The sequence below is a fragment of the Carlito syrichta genome, unplaced genomic scaffold (assembly GCF_000164805.1).
Source record: "Carlito syrichta isolate Samal-C Ts95f unplaced genomic scaffold, Tarsius_syrichta-2.0.1 Scaffold130363, whole genome shotgun sequence".
Classification (NCBI taxonomy): Eukaryota; Metazoa; Chordata; class Mammalia; order Primates; family Tarsiidae; genus Carlito; species Carlito syrichta.
The window spans coordinates 81,935-105,711 of NW_007074459.1; the positions used below are offsets into that span (position 1 = coordinate 81,935).

General features: G+C 38.9%; 1 protein-coding gene across 9 annotated transcripts in view; it reads left to right on the plus strand.

Moving 5' to 3' along the window:
* The window catches only part of ZMYND11 (zinc finger MYND-type containing 11), a 65,774-nt gene extending 42,703 nt beyond the window's left edge, over positions 1-23,071 (plus strand). For 5 of the 9 annotated variants that reach the window (XM_008048939.1, XM_008048936.2, XM_008048935.1 and 2 more), the window contains 10 exons: positions 9,869-9,946; positions 10,455-10,547; positions 12,714-12,801; positions 13,393-13,448; positions 14,550-14,627; positions 15,448-15,566; positions 20,618-20,825; positions 21,227-21,295; positions 22,138-22,410; positions 22,713-23,071. In XM_008048939.1, the coding sequence (XP_008047130.1) occupies positions 9,869-9,946; positions 10,455-10,547; positions 12,714-12,801; positions 13,393-13,448; positions 14,550-14,627; positions 15,448-15,566; positions 20,618-20,825; positions 21,227-21,295; positions 22,138-22,410; positions 22,713-23,000 (1,350 nt within the window). In that variant the 3' untranslated portion in view covers positions 23,001-23,071. The remainder of the gene's footprint in view (positions 1-9,868; positions 9,947-10,454; positions 10,548-12,713; positions 12,802-13,392; positions 13,449-14,549; positions 14,628-15,447; positions 15,567-20,617; positions 20,826-21,226; positions 21,296-22,137; positions 22,411-22,712) is intronic. The other 4 variants (XM_021707982.1, XM_021707984.1, XM_021707983.1 and 1 more) reach the window with 2 other exon arrangements.
* The last annotated feature ends 706 nt before the right edge of the window (positions 23,072-23,777 follow it).

Consider the following 23,777-nt stretch of genomic DNA (forward strand, 5'->3'; position numbering starts at 1 on the left):
ACCTCAGCCTCCCAAAGGTGCGGGATTACAGGCTGAGCCACTGAGCCTGGCTTATTTTACCATTTATAAAGACAACTGGGTCATATAATTTTTATACTAAAAGAAGTAGAAAATGATTGTTAAAATATCATGTCTGGACCAGGTACTTTTATGAGGCAGTTTTGCTATCAAGCTCGAGCAAAAAGAAAAGTAACAGGAACATTGATAACACCAGAGCATTGATAACACCAGCATGTTTTAAAAATTGGATATAGATTGTAAAACAGTTCAATCCCAAGTATTGTTCTCTAATCTCTGTAAAACTACCTAGAACCCACCCAAGCAAGAAGAAAAAACGTTCACATATTTTCTATATTACCTTCCCATGGTGAATTTAACAATGCTCTGGTCAAAAAGGGCTGAATATGAGTGTGAAGTATTTAGGGTAGTAATGTATTTAGTCTTTGTAGTGTACCTTTTGGTGGTTTGTTTATAATCTTAATTGAACTTTATCTTGTATTCTAACTCCAAAGAAGTAAGAAAATAATGGTTGGGCTGGTTCCTATATCAGGATGATTACAACTTAATCTAGGTGAATAGAAAGCTTACTTAGTGCATCCAATATTGAACTGAAAGTATGTACAAAGTGCATATTTTCCTTGGGAAGTTTCCTTGTGCCATCTCTGCGATGCATAATGCACAAAGTGGGCGTGAAGGGGTTGGGGAATCAGGTAGTGTCTCCGCTGCTGGATGTCAGCTCCTTATATGAAAACAAGTGATACTCATCCTCCACTTGAAAAGAGAGACATTTAAGTTATTTTCAGAAATGAATGGAAAGACTTCACTGAGGAATACGCTCTGCCTCTGCCTTTTCAATTATGTTCTTTCTTTAAAATCTGGTGTTGTATAGAAACGGAAAGAAACAAGGATACACAAAACCTGTGTTTGATACAATTTTTGACTTTCCTCTCTTATTCTTAAATCCTATAGCAAGCCACAAAGGGGCTTAGAGTTGCCCCCAAAAAGTGCATTAATACTGAATGGTAAAATTCCTGACATGCAAAACATCCTTCTTTCTACAGCTAATACTATTATAGCAGTTTTTTGTGTGTGTGAATCTATGGGTGTAGTGGATTTAGAAATACTACATGCTTTTTCTATCACAGTCTGCTTTGCGATCTGTAGAATTAATTTGAGAGGTGCTTTAATAGTTGTTAAATCAACTCAAACTGGCTGCTATAAAACTGCTCATGTCATTTGAGCTCTTTATCTCAGTCAAAACTTCTTGTCTTCCATTACAGAAGAAAGGATTGACTTTGTAAAAAAGTAGTAAATATAGATACAGCAGCAGTAGCATTCACTGCTGTTTTTGTAAATCTGGATGAACAAGTCTCGTGCATTGGAAATTCTGCAGGACTAAGATATTGACTAGGGGGTGGCATGTGAGTTGAGTCTTATTTGCCAGTGTACTCCAAGAATCCACCTCAAGATATTCTTTGTAGTTTGAATTATCCTGAGTTTCTACTTTTATGTATAAGAAAGCGAATCTGTGATAACTTGGAAGAGATTTTTAAACTTTAATTATTTTAACTTGCACTATTTTAAAAAAATGACCAGAAGCTCCAGTGCAAATAACTATTGCTAGATTGTCTGTGGAAGATTTAGGATGGAGCTATATGGAATCCCCGTGTGGTTCAGTGTGATTTGTTCCATATGCAGAAGTGGGTTTTTGGTAAGTTCTTTGTGATTCCCTTGTATTCCTTTGTGTCATAAGGGTGTCTGGGAGATACTTAGGAGCACCTTGATTTCCAATACAATGTAGGCAATTTATGTGCAGATAAAGTTTGTTTTGATTTTTTTGGTGCTGTGATAACAGTTTTGGAGGAGCCCTAAAACAATACAGATAACTGATATGTAAATTAGTGTTTCTTCAGGTAAGACCAGAGGCCACCTGTTTGAGGGAATCACCAGGTGTGTCTGTTTAAAACACTTCCTCCCGGGTCCCACCCCAGACAGTCTATGGAAATAAGGCTCAGGAACCTACATTTCCAGGAAGTACCACAGATGATTGTATGCTCGCTAGCATCTAAGTGAGCTGTTGGTGATATTGTTCTTGATTGCTAAAAGTCAACAACTGATATTTAGGTGTCATCTAGCAATGAAATGATTCACACATCAAAAGTCAACAAAATTATGTTGGTCAGAATATGCTAACACAGGCTCGGGTGTGAATAACTTTCACATTTTTGGAAGGATCCTCATATTCTTGGGTTCAACTACATAAATAGTTTTCTAATAGGCAGTGGAGTCAGTTGGTAAGGACTACTGTCAGTTCAAGTCAGTTAATGTTTATTGAACAATTACTGTGTGCCAGATCCTGTACAAGGCTGTTGCAAAATAGCACTGAAGTAGACATCATGGACCCTGCTTTCACAAAATTAGTCTAGCCCAAGAACCAAGCCATACTTTTGTACTGTCCGTGAGCTAGAAATAGGTTTTGCATTTTTAGATTACTAAAGAAAATGACAGGAAGAATAATATTGTGTGAGGTGAAAATTATAAATAGCCAGGCTTGGTGGCTCAGCCTGTAATCCCGCACCTTTGGGAGGCTGAGGTGAGTGGATTGCCTGAGCCTGCGGGTTTGAGACCTGCCTGGGCAGCAAGACCTCGTCTCTACAATAAATCAAAAAATCATCCGAGCGTGGTAGCGCATGCCTGTAATTTCGGCTACTTGGAAGGTTGAGGCGGAAGGATCGCCGGAGCCCAGCAGGTCGAGGCTGCGGTGGCCGGGAGCGGCCACTGCACTCCAGTCTGGACGACAGAGTGAGACTCCAACTCAAAAAAAAAAAAAAGAAAATTATAAATAATTCAGACTTCAGTGTCCATAAGTGTTCTCGCAGCACAGCCATACTCAAGCAACATGTGCATGGTCCGTGACTGTTTTGTCACTACAGCAGCAGCACTGAGTAGTTGAGACAGAGACCAACTGTGTGGTCGCAGAGCCTGCAATATTTACTGTCTGGCTCTTTACAGAAAAGAATTGGCAACCTCTGGTCTAGTCTATTGTGGAAAGAGTATCCTGGATATTGAAAATAATACCCAAGAAAGTTTGAAGCCTTGTTTAATCACAGTCACCGGGGACTTTGGATAAGATGAACTCTAGCACTCTAGCCGCACCAATATACGTGTCTAAAGAAGAAATCTGGATTTCTGAATTTGCACTTCTTTCTTTCTTTCGGATACTTGGTATACTGAAAATGACAAAGATAACCACAAGTTCATTCTTTGCCAAAACGTTCCTGTGACTGAAAAGTTAGGTCTCTAGAAAGAATTTCAGATCGATTAATGCATTTAGTCCTAAATGTTTCTCCAAATAATGATCCTTGAGCATCGTCATCAATAATCAGCTATAGATAAACTTGGACAGAATCAAGAGTGGCCAATAGTGTCTTCCAGACAAAAACATGAGATGGCACCAAGCGTGTCTGAGCTACTCAATTCATGCTTTGTTGGGTCTACCTGATTTGATGTGGCCCAGCAATTATTTGTAACTGACTAAAGAATCCCTTGTTCAAGAAGACGTTCAAGATTTTCTATTTCTTTTCCCTAAAGTAAAGGAGGGCAGCCCCTTGGTTGCCTATAACTTATTTAAGAATATCGACTTTAGTTGATGTCTTACACGCATTTACAGCTCTGCTTCAGTTCTATGGCTATTGTCATTTTGAAATAGTTGTAACAACTTAGCCATGTCCTAGATTTCATTCTTGATTGTTTGTAAGTATTGACCAGATTCACTCCCATGTGCTGCCAGGTGATATGAAGTGATACAACGTGTGGTTGATTCTGACCTGAGCACTGAGGACTGGATCTGATGTGATCTGCACATATTATGGAGCATTGTTTTGTTTTCTTGATCCCATTGTCAAGAGCCATCTGCTCCATTTACCTTAGATACTACTTCTTTAATTTGCCTTAGTTATAGTAACTTTTTCTCAAGCCATTATGCATGTCCTGGTTTGGCTGTTAGACACCAACTGAAGCACTTCACTGTGAGTGCCGCAGAAGGCAATGCCAAGTGTGTCACTTCAGAAATCTCGTGTGCATCCCTGGGACAGAACATGCAATGTTGAGTGGATTTCTTTTGTGAGAAATGCTACATCTCTAAATTATAACTGGAAAATATTGGAAAGAAAAGCCACAAGTTTATCAGATAGGAAAGTGTCTCCCAGCGAATGTTTTGTTCCTACAAATTATTGGGAGGGACTTGGTTTTTGTTGAGTCCTCTTTTGTTTGCTTCAGCTCACCAGGAAAGCGCCTCAAACTAAGAATCTGGTAGGCAGGTTCTGTCCGCCTCTGTGGCCTCCCTGGGCAGTGAGAAGTCTGCCACAGAGTAGTGCTTGAGAATGGCTTCATGATGTCTGGAGTGGAATTGCTCATTTATGAGCGGAAAAGATGCATGGGGAAGAATCCAAAAGATGAAAATGAGCAGGGAACATGGAAGCATTCAACAAAATAATCCTCTTTGGCCGCGAAACACCTTTGGTCAGTCCTTCTGTGCAGCCAAAGTATTGAAGCTTCTATGATAACTGAAAAGAATCAAGGATACTTAAAACACAACCACCACAGCACTTTCAGCATATATAATAAGAGAGAAGTATTCTTCTTTGTATGAGTGAGTAGTTTAAGACCATGCTAAATTCAGTAAGGATTAAATGGATAAGTTTGCCTGTTCTAGAGGTATAAACAGGAGCTGGTATTCTTTATTTTTCATTTTTTTTGAGTTGGAATCTCTGTTGCCCAGGCTGCAGTGCAGCCTCACACTCCCGGCCACTGCAGCCTCGACCTGCTAGACTCAGGCGATCCTTCCTCCTCAGCCCTCCAAGTAGCTGGAACTACAGGTGCATGCTACCACGCCCAGCTAATTTTTTGATTTATTCTAGAGACAAGGTCTCACCTGTTGCCCTGACAGGTCTCAAACCCAGGGGCTCAGGCAATCCTTCGCCTCAGCCTCCCAAAGTACTGGGATTATAGGCTTGAGCCACCATGCCCAACCAGAGGCTGGTATTTTTTTAAAGGCTTCCCAGGTGGTTCTAATGCAATGAACACTGGCGTGTAGGGTATCTAAGTCTAAGTAACACTTTGTTAAATGAGGTATAAAATTCCCCTGTCTGTGAAGGTGATACTTTAAAAGACACGGAATTCTGGACGGTTTCGTCAGACAGAGCTGAGGATGGGGTGAGCTTTATCTGCGCAGCCATGTTTCCTTTCGGGCTTTGCTGAGGGGTCACTTCCCCAGGTCCAGTGACCGCTTTCAGTTGCACTTAGAAGGAAATACTCTAGCAAGCTGGTTCTAAGCAGACGTGAGCAGGCTACGAAAGTCAGTTTCTCCTCCTCTGCTGCACCGCTGCGTTTTGTGAAGTCAAGCCTCTGGCGTGACTCCATGTGTTCAGCGTCTCTCCCGGAGCAGAGGAGGGTTGCTGCCCTTCGTCACAGCAAGCTAGCCGTTCGTTTCAAAGTGTGCAGGCGGTTGCAGCCCCAGTGCATAATACCATGATCTGCACAGACTCACTTCTGAAAGCGCGAAGGAGCAGCATGTGGACGTTTATTGAAACTGGGTATTTACATGGACAAGTTAGTGCCCAAGGTACCTAAACTTAACCAGAGTAAAGCAGGGGTTTCCCGTACTGTTTTTCTTTCAAAGAAGGAACGCTCTAGTTGGGCTGTTGTAGCCATAGTCGTAGCAATTCTGATGTAAAATTCTGATTCTAGCCATGTGTGATCTTGACCTGTACAGACACATTAGATTGCTTTCTCTTCTGAGGCTTTAGAAGCAAGAGAGTTTAGAGTCCATCTAAGATAGTGAAGTACTTTATAGGTTTATATTTAAAGTGCAGAAAGGTAAAAAAACAAAACAAAACAAAAGCAAAAACATACTCCTGCGTGTAATAACCATGTTCAGGGCCCTAATACAGGGCTGAGGTCTTGTGCTGTAGACAGTTGCTCGCGGACCCTCTCCCACTGTCACCACCCAGTGATTGCAGGATCTGGAGCTGAGACCCAGAGGTGTTTAGCTGATGGAAGGGCTGGGCACAATATTCAGAGGAGGTTAAAGTAACAAAAGCACTACGTAAAGTGTTGGTTGTAGATATCCTCTGAAAGACATGTTTCCCGTTAAAAGAACCATAACCCCACTGGTAGTGTTGTAAGACTTCCAGCCTGGTGTAAGTTGCTATTATATCTGAATTTATGCAAATTCGTAATTTAGTGATGAGACTGATACTTGAAATCAGCAGTCTTAATAGCACTCCCAAAACGTTCGACATGATAATAGGCTGTATAACTAGAAGCATTTGTTCTTATTGTCTCCTCTTTTTATTTATTATTTTTTAGTTTTTTATTTTAAAGATGTGGGGTACAGTTCAGGGTTAGGTGCACCAATGTTCATTATGCTGGCACCCCTGTTGATGAGGATTGCCCTCCCCAGCAGTGTCCCTGTGCCGCCAGGCCTGTCCCCCCACGCCCCTGGCAGTTTGCCACACTGCCAGTCCTTTTCCTTAGATAATTGTTTAAAGTCTGCTTAGGAGTGAGAACGTGTGATACTCATTTCTTTGTTTCTGTGAAAGATCATTCAGTATTGTAGACTCTAAGCCCATCCAACTTTTGCTGCAAAGTTCATAATTTTGTCCTTCTTTATGGCTGCATAATATTCCATTGTGTATATGTACCACGTTTTTTAAATCCAGTCCTCTTTCAGTGGGCAGCATGGTTGGTTCCATGTTTTTGCTATTGTAGATAATGCTGCAATAAACATGTGTGTGCAGGTATCTTTTTCACAGAGTGATCGGTGTTCCTCCAGGTGTATTCCCAGTAGGGGGATTGCAGGGTTGTATGGGAGGTCAATTTTTAGATCTTTTAGGAATTGCCAAACTGGTTTCCACAGAGGTTGTACTAGTTGCATTGGTGTACCTTCCCACCAACAGTGTAGAAATGTTTCCTTTTGCCCTCATCCTCTCCAGCATCTGTTGTTTTTTGAGTTATTGATGATGGCCATCCTGACTGGAGTTAGGTAGTATCTCAGTGTGGTTTTAATTTGCATTTATTTGATGACTAGTGAGGCTGAGCATTTTTTCAGGTATCTGTTGGCTGCTCATATGTCTTCTTTTGAGGAGTGTCTATTCATATCTTTAGCCCACTTTGTAATGGAGCTGTTATTCTCCCCTCTTTTTAAAGGGAGATTTTATAAGTGCTAAGGAAAAAGTAGCCATCTCTGTCTTTCCCACTTTTCCCTATATCTGACAATTCACCGAACTGCTTATTTAGTATAGAAAGCAGTGCATCAAAAGAGGTCCGTGCTAGTAAGAACATTTGTACAAAAGCATGAATAGCCCATGTGCTTCAAGTTCATTGAGAGCTGCTTCTGCCACCTGTTTGAAATGGCGAATACAAAAATGGCAGCATTCTTTGTTTTATTTATTTATTTTTTTGAGTTGGAGTCTCACTCTGTCGCACAGACTGGAGTGCAGTGGCTGCTCCCAGCCACTGCAGCCTCGACCTGCTGGGCTCCGGTGATCTTTCTGCCTCAGCCTTCCGAGTAGCTGGAACTACAGGTGTGTGCTACCATGCCCGACTAATTTTTTTTTGTTTTTATTGTTAGAGACGAGGTCTTGCCAAGTCGCCCAGGCGGGTCTCAAACCTGCGGGCTCAGGCAATCCACTCACCTCAGCCTCCCAAGGCACAGGATTTCAGGCTGAACCACCGAGCCCAGCCGGCAACACTCTTTAATATTGTCTAGTGTATGGGAGGGACCAGCTAATAGTTCTCAAATGTTTTGTGTACATGAGAAGCACTGAATGATCTTGTTAAAAAAATTTTTTTCTTATTTATTTATTTATTATAGAGATGTGGGGCACAATTTAGGGTTAGGTATATAAACATTAACCATGCAGGTACCCTTGTTGATGAGATATGCCCCTCCCTCCCCTAGCAGTTTCCCTGAACTGCCAATCCCACCCCCTCATGACTGTTTTCCACTACTGCCAATCACTTTCTTATAGCATTATAGTTGTTCACGGTCCATTTATGAGTGAAAATGTTCTCACCACAAAAAATAATAAGTATGTCAGGTAGTATGATAATTAGCTCAATTTAGCCATTCCATAATATACATATTTCAAAACATCATGTTGTATGCCATAAGTATATATAATTTTTATTTTGTCAGTTAAACTTTTTTAATCAGTAAAAAGATCATGTTGCTAACCAATGCCACTGTTGAAGCAAGCTTACTAACTAGAGTTCAATGTTTGTTTAATGTTCTCTTTGTCTCTAAGTAGTGCAGATGGCCAGATACTGGGCTCATAAATTACTTGAGTTATTCATTTCCTTCTTCATGTGGCTATGCTATTCATTTGAAATTCAGTTAAGTTCATTTATTACTTTGTTTACAAAAAAGAGAGAGATGATTCTCAAGCTGCTTCAACTTCTTCTCCCCCCAAAATTATAAACCTGGGGTTGAGGAAATTTCATTGCATTTTTAGCTCTGTATACCATTGACACTCTGTCTTGGCCATGTCCCATAACCATCTGAGGTTAACAAACAAATAAATGAGCAGGCAGATACAGATCACAGGCCCTACCTCTAGAAATTCCAGTCCAGGTGCTTAAGGGTAAAGCCCTGCTGCATTTTATAAAAGTTCCACTCGTGTCTCTGATACATGGCCAGGACTGAGAAACACTGTGCTGTAATTGGCATGCATATGAGAAGCACCAGCGGTAAAGCTACATAAGGAGAAAGCACCAACAGCCTGTGCATTGCCAGAGGACCCAGGCAAGACGCAGTTGTTGGGAAGAGAGCCCCTCAAGCATTAAATATGTGAAATTAAAAATGAGTATCCAGCTAATAAAATGAGTTTCCACTTTTTATCTAGATTTTTTAATGTTGTGTATATGTGTAATCAGTTCACTTAAGCTCTAGCTAAAAATTCTCAGTAATATGAGAAATGTTTGTTCTATCTTCTGCAGTACTTAGCATACTAAAATGACGTCCTATGTTAAAAGTTTTTTTTGGAGGAATTGTACCACTGGGCAGATAAGCATAATCCTGTGCCCTGAAAAAGTGAAAGCACTTGTTAAAGTAGTAGCCAAACCTACTGAGTTTCTGGTATGATCTAACTACATTATGTGTCCAGTTATCCTCTGGACACGCATTGCTTTCTTCAGATTATCATGTCTGGACTTTGCCGAAGTAAATAGGAATATTTGTTCTTGCATCCTAGCTATGTAGGATACAAGAGTCTACCCTACATAAAAGGTAGACTCCTACATTGTTTTCTTTATGTAAAGTTAGATTTCCTGAGAGATAAATTGAAGAACCTAATTAGCTTGTAGACCAGATTCAGAAAGTGGAGTTATTATTGAATATATCCATGGCACAGTGAAATGAATCGGGTAGTGTGAAACCGTACTATGCATAATTAATCAAGTGAAACAGATTTTTTAAATCACCTTTTTAATGAAGAATAGTGTCATATTGAAATTAATCTTTCAATATTGCTAATTTAAGATGTTCCTCTTAAGGGCTTTAGCCATTAATTTTTTTTAATAAAATAAATGAGTCTCCATTATGTCTATTATTTCTTACATAAAAAATATGTAATCCTCTAAAGTATTCTATCAAGTACAACATAATAGTTTTCAATTCTCACCATATTACATTCAACGCTATTTGTTATACAGATATCAATATTTTTTATCAAATATGTTGGAAATAGTGCATCTTTTAATAAAATCTTTGCATATCATATAAGTAGTCTATATATAAATCTTGTACATGAATATAGACATATGAATGATCGAGTTTTGTATTTTTTTATTCTTCTTTTTTAAACAGAGCATTAAGAAGAAGAATACAAATAAACAGGAGATGGGCACATACTTAAGATTCATTGTCTCCCGCATGAAGGAGAGGGTGAGTCCTGCGGAGGGAATCTTTCAGCACCTCTCAAACCTATTTCACTCTGGCTCATTCTTTCGAAGCCAGTGAGTGAGAAGTTGCAGATATTTATATGGCAATATGAAGTGTGAAAAGCTCCCATCATAGTTCTTTTCTGCAGTGAACGGTTCTATAACAGGCTGCTAGATGTTTTGTTTTGTCTTTGTTTTTGGCACAGGCATTTTTCTGGCTGCATGAAATTAGAAACATTTGCATTTCTGAATTTCATTTATCAGAATGAACATTTTCATTGATAATTGCTGTTTAAAATGAAAGGGAATTTTTCAAAGTAGCTGTTTTTTCTCTTGCGTTAAGAAATGCCATATTAAACTACATAGTATACATACATTTTTCTGTTTCGTTTTAACTTACTTCTTATAAGATTTCTCCTTAAAGGTAGAGAACATTTTAAGTTTTAGGAATTGATATATCACCTTCTTCTCTTTAGCCATATTTAAAACTGATGTATCTAACAATCTTTTAGGCTATAGATCTTAATAAAAAGGGGAAGGACAATAAACATCCGATGTACAGGAGGCTGGTACATTCGGCTGTGGACGTTCCCACCATACAAGAGGTACAGTTGATTTCTTTAATTTCCACGTCAAGTACATTTTTAAACTATTCAGTTAGAGAATAATTTAGCAGTTAAGCAGTGTTTCTGGTTGCTGTTCTTTTCTCTACTTATTTACTAAAAAAAACACACACATAACTACTAAATGAAGCATTATTAATTGTAAATCTCATGTGCTTACTCTAGTGCAAATTAGATGTCATCTTTAAAAGGTCTGATTTTAAAAGCAACTTTTAAAAGATGTCTTGCAGCTTGGGCAATTTAATACTTTAGATCATTTCTAGATACGGTTTTTCAGGTTTGGCAGTGGCATTTAGGAATTTTTCCCAGAAAAAAATGTAGAGCACAGAACTGATCTACAGTTTTGGGAAACAATAAGATGAATGGAATAAAGAATATGATTAGAAAACTTAAATATTTTTAAAGTTCTTAATTTTGCCTACTATAGCTGAAGAGTCATGAAAGAGTTTGTTAATATTCACTTACCAAGTACAACAAAATGCAGTAGAACACATAAATGTATTTCCAGTACTGCATGTTATATTGAAAAATTAAAATCATATGGTTACTGACAACGGTCTATAGGGAGGCCATGGGAATAATTTAGAGTCATATTACAAGTTTCCTTAGAAGCTGAGAAAGATCAGGGCTGCATTATTTCAATACAAGATAGGGGTAGATAAAAGTTGTTCCCTTAAAGTAGCTACAGATCCTGGAACAAAAACAAGGAACTTTAATTTTACCCTCTACCCCCAGATTTAATAGCTCCAGGTATAGCCCTTTCTCCTAAACCATAACACCCCTAAAGAACATATAAGAACCCAGACACCCACCCCATCTTGCCCCTCCTGTTGAACTCCTCCAAGACTCAGTTCAGTAGCTAGTTCTACCATGAAGGCTCGCCAAGTTCTCCAAGTCTGATCTTGTGTAACGCATGCAGACCCAGGTTCACCCTAGCTGGGCTGGTGCCTTGGCCTTGTGCTTAGCCAGTGCTATGAGCACAAGTACTGTAAGGAAAACTAATAGGAAGACATGGTTTTTATACTCTCAGAAGCTTATCATTCACAGCGAACTATGAGCAACAGTTAAGTGCAAAACTCAGAACAAGGTGCAGTAGGAGAGCTGTGGGGAAGTTGGTCTTAACTTGAGTGTGCATTGGATCCCCTAGGTGAGCTCCAGAATACCAGTGCCCAATATACTCAGAATTCTGGGGTGCAGCTCAGATATCAACGTAAATAACCCATGTGACTATGGGTGCTATACAGGAAGCAGGCAACTCCAACTAGGGAAATCTGGGAAGCCTTCTTGGAAGAAATGATAACTGAATTGGACTTTGGAGGGTTTCGACAGAAAGGAAATGGCATAATCCATGGTGGTAGGGAGGAGTGGCTGCGTTCTTCCATATTCTTTAGGTCTTGACATTCCAAGCTGTTTTCAAGCCAATTTCCTAAATGTATAACCAGGGTAAGAAAATGCCTCCTTGCTACTTCTAGGCAACTTGGTCATATTCCACTTCCCAGAGTTTTGCCCACTTACCCCTTGGAAAAAGCTCTCAGATTTCTTTTGTAATCCTTCTCTTTGGCAACCAGAGGCCAAGCTACAGAGAATTCAATGAAGGAAACCCTTCACACATGCCACTGTCATATAAGAGAAACTCTGGCAGCGCCTGAGACATTATTTTAAAATTAGTTATAAATCAGTACCTAGTTCCAATTCAGAATTATAAATGTGTCTTGGTACAATGTCACAGAGCCTAACACTTCTGTGTTCCAGTCTTAACTTTCCTATGAGATTAAGAATGGTTAAGTCTATCATTAGGGTCCTACCACCCACACTGACCCACATTCATGATTTACAAAGCCTAGTTGCAGCTTTCATTACTGTTGCAAAATCAGGTGCTCCAGCTGTAAATTCACTCCTGTAAATTAATATAGAATGTGTGTGGCTACAGGATATCTGACCTGCCATGCTTGTCGTACTGTAAAATTACAACTGCAGATGCAGTTGTTGGTTTCTTGTATGCGTATTCTCTGCCAGTACTGTGGGAGGGCCGGCGGAGTCGTGTCATCCTGGAAAACGCTGCTGTGTCCCGTGCCCTAATACTGTGAATGTGGTCCAGACATATTTTCACTAGTAACTCTTTTGCCATTGGTTGTTTGACCTCTGCAGAAAGTGAATGAAGGGAAATACCGAAGTTATGAAGAGTTCAAAGCTGATGCTCAACTGCTTCTCCACAACACAGTGATTTTCTACGGAGGTTGAATATTTTTGCTTTCTTTCGTGTGCATTTTCTAAAAATATCATTTACATTCCATGTTAAGAAATGTCTTTTATGAAACACTTCATTCAAAATATCAAAACCTTACTGACCTATAAGTAATGATGCTAGAGTAAGCTTAGGAATATTTGGTGATATAGCTTATAGAATTGACTGGCCAAAGGCAAAATTGTAGTACACTAAATGATGAAAACTAATTATTTTTTATAGCTTCATATGTGTGTGTATGTGTGTGTATACACACACACACACACACACACACACACACACACATATACATATATTTGTTTTAGCTGAGAGGCTTTTTATAAGCACTTTAATTCTAATTGTTTCCCTGTTAGTATCCCATCCTTCAAAGGTAAGTTCACTCTATACCTAGGGATTTAGTGGTTGTGTTTGATATAAAATAAAAGCTACCTATAGAATTTATATTTGCTGCCTTTAAAATATACATTTTGGTCCAAAATGGTATATTTTCAGTTTTGCAAACTGAAGGATAATGACTTATAATTTTGCTGATCTTATATTTCTAGATTATCGCTTATCGGTAATATCTGTCTTTAATTACAGCAGACAGTGAGCAAGCTGACATTGCAAGGATGCTATATAAGGACACATGTCATGAGGTACTATTCATGCCTAATGATTAAATCCTTGCTATAATCCAAATTCATTTATTTCAGTGTTCCACTCTTCTTATCTACATTTTAATTATGCCATTTCCTTTAAATGTCTTTTATTTTCATGTTTGACATACATGGGAAATAATGCAAATAGAAAAAAAAAATTCTGGCAAAACTGTTCAAAGAGAAATCCTGGGAGTCAGATTTAGTTACTAAGTAACTTCTACAAGGAAACTTTCAGCCACCTTCAGAGCTGTTGTGAGTATTAGCTAGATAATGCATGTGAATGTGTGGCACTGGGCAGATACACAGTGAATAGCACCCGTTTTAGACTACAGAGGAAAGAAAGCAACAACACCAAAACCAGGCAGACAGCAAAGTTCGTATTTATACAGTAACTGAAATACATTTAAGAAAGTGTATCTTTTGGTGGTCTTTCTTACTTGAAATACTCACCTGCAACTGTCTTCTGTTTGCAAAAGTTCCTCCTTGTATATAAAAAGTTTTGTTTCCTGAATTCACGTCAAATTTGACTTTTGTCTTTCATTTGTGCAACAAGTATTTATCGAGTGCCTTCTGTGTGCCAAGCAGTCTGTGAGGAGAAGTGAAAGGGCAATCAGGGAGCGGGCTCCTGCAGACAGAGCTGAGAGGGGGATGTTCCAAAGAGGGAGATGGGAAAAAGAAAGGGAACAGACGAAACTCGTTTTGAGTTATAAGAGAATGCTGTGACAGAAAGCAAACAAGGGACTGAAGTGCAGAATGAGGCTATGTCAGGACAGCTGTGACGGGCAGTGGATGCTGTATGTGGGCTGAGGAGAAAGACCTTTGCTAGCCAGGGCAATGGTTCAGTGCTTTGCTAACCAGAGCAGCCTCATCCAGAGGGTGTCTGCTGTTCCAGGGTGAGTGAGCCAGGGAGTTGACTCTAACAGGAAGGTGACAGGGTCTCCTGGTATTCTCTGTTGAAGAATGTAAGCTTACAAGATGTTATAAGGAACAAAATTCATGACTATTTATGTACATGAATGTTAACTGACATGGATATGTTTTATATAGTTTAATGTTCTATATTTTATGTAGGCTAAAATAGTTTCTCTTTTTTTTCAGCTGGATGAACTACAGCTTTGCAAGAATTGCTTCTATTTGTCAAATGCTCGTCCTGACAATTGGTTCTGCTATCCTTGTGTATGTAAAATGTTGCGATTTTTGTTTTTTTCCCTCTTAAGTGTGTAGCATACTCCTCTGAGAAAGTTTATTTCCAGTTTGCTTAAGACTATATTCTTTCCTAAATATTTTTCTTTAGATCATAGAGTATATGGTTTCAATAAGCATAAAAAACTGAGACATGGGGAAAATAACTGGAATTGTTATCCATTTCTGACTTTAACATAAGCTATTTAAGAGTACACACAGTGGATTTTTGCCTCTCTCCATCACTCTTTCCTAAGAGATCCAAGGCTTTGCAGTTGTTTGTGGCTGTTTAATGTCTTCTAAAAGGATGGGGTTTCAAGAAGGGGCTGACAAAGAGCCTCTTAGCTGTCTCTGAGCCGTCCTGCGCACCTCAGGCACTTGAGGCTCTGTGGCAGCGAGAGTTCTGCTTCAGTAGGCCCATGTAGGCCTGAGGCTCTCCCGTTTCCCATAGATGCCCAGGTGGTGCTGGGGCTCTGGTCCCAGGCTGCATTTGACAAAGCAAAGCCAGCGTGTTCTGCGGCCCTGTTGTTCACACAGCACTTGGTTCAGGGGCTGCTGTGGCCCCGTCTCTTCTCTTCTGGGAAATATAAGGTTCATGTTGCTGCTGTGATGTAAACATGACTCCTTGGTGTTTTTCTTGGAGGTAAAATCAGTCAGCCCTCCAGAGGCCTGTGTGTTCAGTAGTTACAAAAGGAATTTTCAAAATGATGGATTATGCATGACTAGTTCAATATGAATGGTATACTTGCTTTCAATGCTTTACATACTATCAGTGCTTTAATATTACAAGGCAAATAAATCTTTTTATTTCCAGATACCTAATCATGAGCTGGTTTGGGCGAAAATGAAAGGTTTTGGGTTTTGGCCCGCCAAAGTCATGCAGAAAGAGGACAATCAAGTTGACGTTCGCTTCTTTGGCCACCACCACCAGAGGTAATTCACAGACTCACTGCGCTGGCCACAGCTGTGCCTCTGAAGTCCTAGGACAGTCTGATGATTGCTCTGTCAGAGACAGCATGAAGTTTACTTTACACTGAAAAAACAAAATCAGCACATAATTATGCAGCTAATGTGGTTTCTAGAAATTATAGTTTCAGGTGTTTTTCCTGTGTAATTTACTGAGTAGGATGTTTTTAATAACTGACACTGTTGACTTCCAGAAGCATGTTAGTGCTGAGAGTGAGTTGATGCAATGGGGCAGAGGATCCATTTCTCGGTGTTACTGTAGTGACGTTACAGTTGTTTCAACCTTCTTCAAGACTTGTTAAGGCCATTGACCAAAATAATCAACTTGGAATAGAAAAGAGTGTCAATCTTGTGATCTGAGAGTGTGTATCTATCAATACTTTCTAAGTGTGCATAAAAATTGGAGTTGAACCTTGAACAATGTGGGGGTTGGGGCATCAGCCTGCCATCCCCACACAGTCAAAAATCTGTGTACAACTTTAGACTCCCTACAAACTTTACTAATAGCCTTCCTTTGGATGAAGCCTTACTGATGACATAAACGGTCATATGTATTCCATACTGCATTCTTACAGTGTGGTAATCTGGAGAGAAGAAAATGTTAAAAAAAAATCAAATGAAGAGAAAATGTATTTACTGTTCATTAAGTGGAAATGGATTATCATAAAGGTCATTGTCTTCACATTAAGTAGGCAAAGGAAGAGAGTGGTTGGCCTGGCTGTCTCAGAGGCACAGGGGCCAAAGAAAATTCACATATGATTGGACCCATGAAATTTAAACCTGTGTTGTTCAAGGGTCAACTGTATATGCATGTAACTACAGGCATTGTTTCTAATCCAGATTTTACAGTTTTTTGTTTCTAATCTAGATTTTACAGTTTCTTCAGTGAAGCTTAAAAATTTGCATTTTCATAATATAAGAATATATGTAATCTAAAAGTAAAAACCACTTTATTATTATAAAATTGTTTTGCAGTTAAGTTTCTCATATAAAAACTGCTGAGCTATAGGACTATAAAACTATTTCCTTCATTGTGAATTAAGGCTTTAACATTTATTAACCTTAAAAAGTAGAAAGTGTAAAATACTGTCAATAATGTAATCACTAATGGCATTGATTCTAAAAATGTGAATTCGAGTCTTGTGAACTATCATAGGACTCAGAGATTAATGAGTCTAATAAAGCCACAAACGGAGTAAATAAAGAAGTCACATGCAGTTTGTTTGGTTCATGTAACAGATTTTGAGAAAATTGGGAGTGACAAAAGTCTGCGATGTGATTTCAAAGTCATAAATGAATAGTCCACGAAGTGCATTCTTGTCTTGCCAGGAGGGTTAGGGTCTTCTATAGAGGTTATTAGGGGAGAAAAGCTACAAAATGAGGAACTTTGTCCCTTTCACAGTGAATTTTTATTCTTCATTTAATTTAAATAGAAGTTTGAAGAAACCTATATACAGTGTAAAGAACAGGAGGGACGTGCACGTCAGTTTTTTCATATGTTATTACATAAAAATCAGAAAACCAAGAGTCTGCCAGACACCGTGTGTCCTGCCTGTAGTCCTCGTACTTTGGGAGGCTGAGGCTAGTGGACTGCTTGAGCTCAGGAGTTCAAGATCAGCATGGGCATCATAGTGAGACCTCATCTCTACAAAAAACAGAAAAATTAGCCAGGTGTGGTGGCACATGCCTGTAGTCCCAGCTACCCAGGAGGCTGAGGCAGAAGGATTGTCTGAGCCCAGTAGGTAGAGGGTGTGGTGAGCCATGATAGTGCCACTGCACTCCAACCTGGGCACCAGAGTAAGACCCCCTCCAACTCAACAAAACAAAGCAAAACAAGATCAGTTATTTTTTTAAAGCCATGCAACTAGGTAAGAACAATCTGATAATCAGAACATTTCTTTTTCATCAATTTGCAAGCAGGTTTATAATATCTTAAACCATGAGTGATATTAATAATATGAATTAACATGTTTTATGCCATTCATGGTACTTTTAAAAAATATTTGAACTAATCTTTTTGGGTCCTTAGAGGAAATTTGTCACCTGAAAAGAAAAATAAACCATCAAATTACATTTCCAGGTTACATTTTTCTTTTTCCTCAAGCTTATTTCCTGGAAGATTTTTACCTAAACAGTTTTGGACAGATGGGACTCTAAGGACTTTTAGAAAATATATTACTATACAATATAGAATTATTTTCCTTTGCTTTTCCTGGGTACAATATGACCAATAAGATACTTGAAGTGAATTATTAGTTAAGACATACTTAACTTAAGTTATACTCTATCATATTAGACTATTTGTTATATTGAAAGCAAACTTGGTAAAATTATAATAATAAACTTTTGATAAACTGTTTATTCTTAACCAACATATCATACACCTAAAGGTAAATGGGCTGGTAAGGCACCACTGATTGCAAGTTTTAATTAATAATATTCTTTTGATAGTCCATCATATCATTACATGTGAAAAGGGAAAAAAAGTTAAACCAATGGATGGTTTTGTGCTTGTCCCTTCTGGAAGTTCAAATGGAATATACTGCTCCTTCCTAGACTCTGAGCAGGTTGTACATCTTCCAGGAAAGAGTTGACTCTGATCATGTTTACAATGAGAGCTGCTTTGGTGGTTTTTTAATATAATTTGCAAGATTTTGCCTACAGAAAGAAAATAGTAGCTGACATATAGATAGAGCCAAGTTAGACTATATCTTTTTGTTAGACTTGTGTAATGTTTGCTTTATTTTTTTTCTAAATCAGAGAGCATACCCAGTAATAATTTTTTAAACTGAAATCTGTATTAAGAACTATGTATTAAGAACTGTGTTGAAAATAATTTTAAGAATAGATGTGAATCAGTTTTATTATGTTTAATGGATAAGTAGATAATTTCAGTTAAGGGGAGAAAATGCTCTTGGAGTTACACATTTGTCCCAGGTGGTCAGCACTACTTATAACAGTTCTTTCTCAAAAGCGAACTGCTCTAAACAAAGTGAACAGAAACATTTTTATTGATTGCCTTGTACATAGGAGGAGCTCAGTGAGTATTTGTTGACTGGAAGTAAATATTAATTCAAAATTTTATGGCAAAAAACTCTTCCCATAAGCATAATTTCTTTTGCACTCTGCATAGTGTAGTATACTTTTATGCAGTGTTGAACAAAGCATTTATATCAGATGCGACACAGTTGATAAAATATAAATACTTATAGTATTATAGAAGCTCATATTTAACAATCTTAGCTATTCTTAGCATCTAACAGTAAAGCTCATTATATATTTAAAATGTGCTTGTAGATTACAAAGCACCCAGCTTAGCTTATACAAGCGAGTTAGAGATCTTTTTTTTTTTTTCAGTCAGAGTCTCACTCTTGTCGCCCATGCTAGGGTGCAGTGGCACATTCACGGCCACCACAGCCTCCACCTGCTGGACTTAGGCAATCCTTCTGCCTCAGCCTTCCAAGTAGCTGAAACTACAGACACACGCCACCTCGCCTGGTTAGTTTTTGTGATTTATTGTAGAGACGAGGTCTCACCAAGTTGCCCAGGCTGATCTTGAACCCCTGGGCTCAGGCAGTTCTTTCACCTCAGCCTCCCAAAGTGCTGGGATTACAGGCTAAGCCACTGTGCCCAGCCTAGAAACCTTTATTTATGGCTGAGGCACATGTGGCCAAGATTCTCTAAAAGATTCCTTCAAAACGGTCATAGGCCTAGTATTTCTGACCCTCCATAATTACGGACCAGGAGTGAAAATTGTGACATCCTATATATTTATAGCAGGAAAAACCTTTAACAGAAAACTGAAGAGAATAAATAATGGTGTGTTCATAGTACCATATCCCAGTTTGTACTCTGTGCTCTAGAAAATGTCTATCACTTTACTCGTGTGTCCTTAGTTTCCTACGTCATTTTGATGTTCCCTGTGCCTGAAAGCCCTCCCCTCGTCTTGTTCCTAGGATAAACTCCAACTTACCTTCAAGTCCAACCCTAAATAAGATGTTCTGACCACTCACAACCAAATTTGCCCTCTTCTCCCCACAGCACCCCAGAATACCTTTCCTGCCTGCTGCATTACGTCGTCATTATTTGTCCGTTCTTTCTGACCAAACTGTAAGTTCCTCAGAGGCAGGGGCAATGTGTGAAGTGCCACCCTGACAGCCAGGAGACCTGAGGCCTCTGGATTCCAGCCACTAATTAATAGTTCACCTTCAGCCCTCGTAGGCAGCATCTCCTCCAGCTGTCAAGTGAGGCAGCAAGACTCAAGGTCAAGTAGACCCTGTTTACCTTTGCATTATCTTGCAGTGCCTTCCACTGGTACACAGTACACATTTAATGAATTGACACTACACTCAGGATGGATACTCATTTAAATCCAGTTGAGAGACTAATGCTCAGGAAAATGTTCTTGAAAATTCTTTTAGCTTTCTCCCAATAGAACAGTTCTCTAGTTTTAGATCTATATTACACATAATTTACAGGCACTTAAAGTGATGTTCTAGCTAAGTACATCATTGCTAAATAATAAACACATCTCAATTTGTTAATCTGTTTTATCAAGTAAATAGGGCCATGATACAAATATAACTAACTGGGTGACCTCATATGAATTCATGTAAATATCTCGTGAAAACATCTGGGCATATTCAGATGTTTCTTTAGTGCTAATCTGCAAATAGCTAGATGGGTTCTATTTACTTACAGTATTCAAGACAAGAGGTAACATATTTAAAGGGACTTATGAAGATGCAGGCATGAACTATGACAAGCTAAGCTGATTATGTCATGAACAATTAGGGGGTTTTTGTGAATCGCTCCAATTCTGAGAACTTTGACAACGGTGAAAATCAAACAAACAGAACCCACCCATTTTCCATTTGGTAAGCACCTGTTTATTCAAGCCATAACTAACAGATCAGAGCTGCCACAAATTATGCCTTACAGGAGGAAGAGTCCACTAAATGCTCTTAACACCTCTCCTGCTGCTTTGGGTGTTTCTCACCTTTAAGTGCTTTTTCTAGGGCCTGGATTCCTTCTGAAAACATTCAGGACATCACAGTCAACATTCATCGGCTGCATGTTAAGCGCAGCATGGGCTGGAAAAAGGCCTGTGATGAGCTGGAGTTGCATCAGCGTTTCCTGCGTGAAGGAAGGTTTTGGAAGTCTAAGAACGAGGACCGAGGTGAGGAAGAGGCAGAATCCAGTATCTCCTCTACCAGTAATGAGCAGGTGAGTTGTGTCTTAGTAAGGAAGTGCCTGTTAATTACTCTTTTTAAACGTGAAAACCTTAGTGTACACTCCTCACTGTAATGAACAGATGTTCACATGTGTAATGTGCTCTGCGCAAGTAAACCAAAACCTGTGCAAATGAATGGATGTAATCATCAGTGACCTTGCCCTACTAGTGCAAAAAGTATAAGTACACTGCTCATCCTTGAAGGTACATTAGCTCTTTCACACCTTCAGCTACCAAAAGAATGGGTAAGTGGTGACTAAGTGGATGGAAAGAGCGAATGCAAAAGGGAGTAAGTTACTCACTTTTCGCCTGTGGGTTCACTATAAGTATTTTCACCAGAGAAGTATTTCCTCGTGCCTGGAATAATATAATATTGCTTTTATAATGCCCACAGCTGAAGGTCACTCAAGAGCCAAGAGCAAAGAAAGGACGACGTAATCAAAGTGTGGAGCCCAAAAAGGAAGTAAGTTGCCCACCTTAGAGTCCAGGTGGTAAATGAAACAGGAAGCATTTTTAAAGTATGGTCAAGACAATCACTCCTGGTGGATACTGTGAAGTTCAGTTGCTGTCAATCAAATAATGTCCATCAAACTGAACCCAGTCTTCTGGCTTCTCTGTCATGGCCTGTTACCACTGGAATAGCACACACATGCTCAGCGTCTCCCTCTCGGTTAAGCAGCCACTGACGAGAGTTTGGTGAAGTAGAAAGGGCATGTGGCTGCATTTTCTGGGAACTCTAGTATTTTTTCATAGCATTATTAAAAACAAGCATTTGGACAATAAATCAATTACAGCAACACTTAAAAACTGAAGGAGACTATGGTTGAGCTCGGCCTTTTGAAAATGACATAAGCCCTGCATGTTTTAAAACTCTATAAATCTGGGCATATTTCAAACATATATTCAGTGAGAAGTGGTGTAGGATTTTAGGAAACTTGTTAATGAATCTAGTCCAAAGAAATGAGTATAAGTTCATAATGTTAACATATTCTATATGATAAATTTTTGAGTCTGATTTAAAAGCACCACTTACAGTATTAATATGTAATAGTTATAAATGGAGTTTATGTTTAGAATTACTATAGCTGTTAATTGCATGTTTTTCATTCATTGCCTGTTTTTTGGGTTTATTTTTAATTGTGGCAAAATGTACATAACAAAATCTACCATCTTGTTTACGTTTTTTTTTAAACAGCATTATTCTATGGCTATATGTATCGTTGTGTTTTTTCCTAGTAGAATTGTTCTTGAACTGGAGAATCATATTGCTTTGTTTTGCATCTGAACTCTTTTCTTACCCTGTAGGAACCAGAACCTGAAACTGAAGCGGTAAGTTCTAGCCAGGAAATCCCCACAATGCCTCAACCGATTGAAAAAGTCTCAGTGTCAACTCAGACCAAGAAGTTAAGTGCCTCTTCGCCAAGAATGCTGCATCGGAGCACCCAGACCGCCAACGATGGCGTGTGTCAGAGCCTGTGCCATGACAAATACACCAAAATCTTCAATGACTTCAAAGACCGGATGAAGTCGGACCACAAGCGAGAGACTGAGAGAGTCGTCCGAGAAGCTCTGGAAAAGGTAACGCTCACGGACACCGCAGATGCGGCCCGTTGCAGCCAGGCCTTCCTCTGGTGGTCTGGCTATGTTTATACACACATCAACCAGGTAGCGGCTTTTGAAAACCAGCAGTGTACCGAAGCCAAGGTCTTTTATAATATCTCAAGTAATAATTATACTTTTCTCACCTAAATTTTTTATACATCTAATGAAATAAAGGGAAAAGCTACATTACTCAAGTGGAAACTTTGTATTCCATTTTCATCTAAGTGTAGATGTGTTCATTGCGAGCTGATGTCTTGTGGGCTTTCTTTTCATTTCAGCTGCGTTCTGAAATGGAAGAAGAAAAGAGACAAGCTGTAAATAAAGCTGTAGCCAACATGCAGGGTGAGATGGACAGGAAATGTAAGCAAGTAAAGGAAAAATGTAAGGAGGAATTTGTTGAAGAAATCAAGAAGCTGGCAACACAGCACAAGCAACTGATTTCTCAGACCAAGAAGAAGCAGTGGGTAAATAGCATTTTTTTTAAGAATCTTATTTCTGAAAATGTACACTGGCATGATATAAATCAGCTTAGGAAGTATCTGTGGCATTGCAAAAGTTGTTCCTGAAATAAGACCAACTGTGAAATTGTCAGCTTTAGTTAATTTTTAAAATTTTAATAAAAGTATTATAATCTCTCCGCCCCATATCCCACAGTACTAAGTATTGCTCAGGATTATTTTGTTAAATTGAGATCATGATACTTTAGGACATAGCAGATTTATTACAGTTAATTTATACAACGAGTAAACTGGCTGGCCCTGACCTTTGCCTGGTGATTCCTGATAGGTAATATCCAAATTGTGAAATTGTAAGTGTAATTATCACAGTAACAAATTAAGAATTTCAGATTTCTCTGAACTTAACACTTACACATGAGATGCTGTTAAAGGAATTGCTAAGTAGTAACATCTCATTGGTTTCTAACTACACTCCCTTAAACCCAGCTAGATAGTGTCATTTGTCACCGGCTCCTGCTTGTAAGTTTCACACCCTTTCCCTAGAGTTGGTGCTTCTGAACACACAGGAGCCGGGGGCTCTTCTTACAGCCTCCACACTCAGTTGGGAGGGGGAAAGTTTTGCTGCCAAAAGCTCATAACTTGGTTTCCATTTTAATGAATCACTATATGAAGTTTTGTGATAAGCTTAAAAGTCTTCATTTTATCTAGCCTACATTATGTAAATACATGTAATCTTTTCTTGAGATTTTAAAAAATTTTTAAAGTCTTTAAAAATATTTTAAAGTAAATATTTTTAAAGTTGTGATTAAGATTTGGCAAGATGGACTTCACAGCCGATTGGATGGAGCTGGAAACGGTCATACTTAGTGATCTATCACAGAAGCA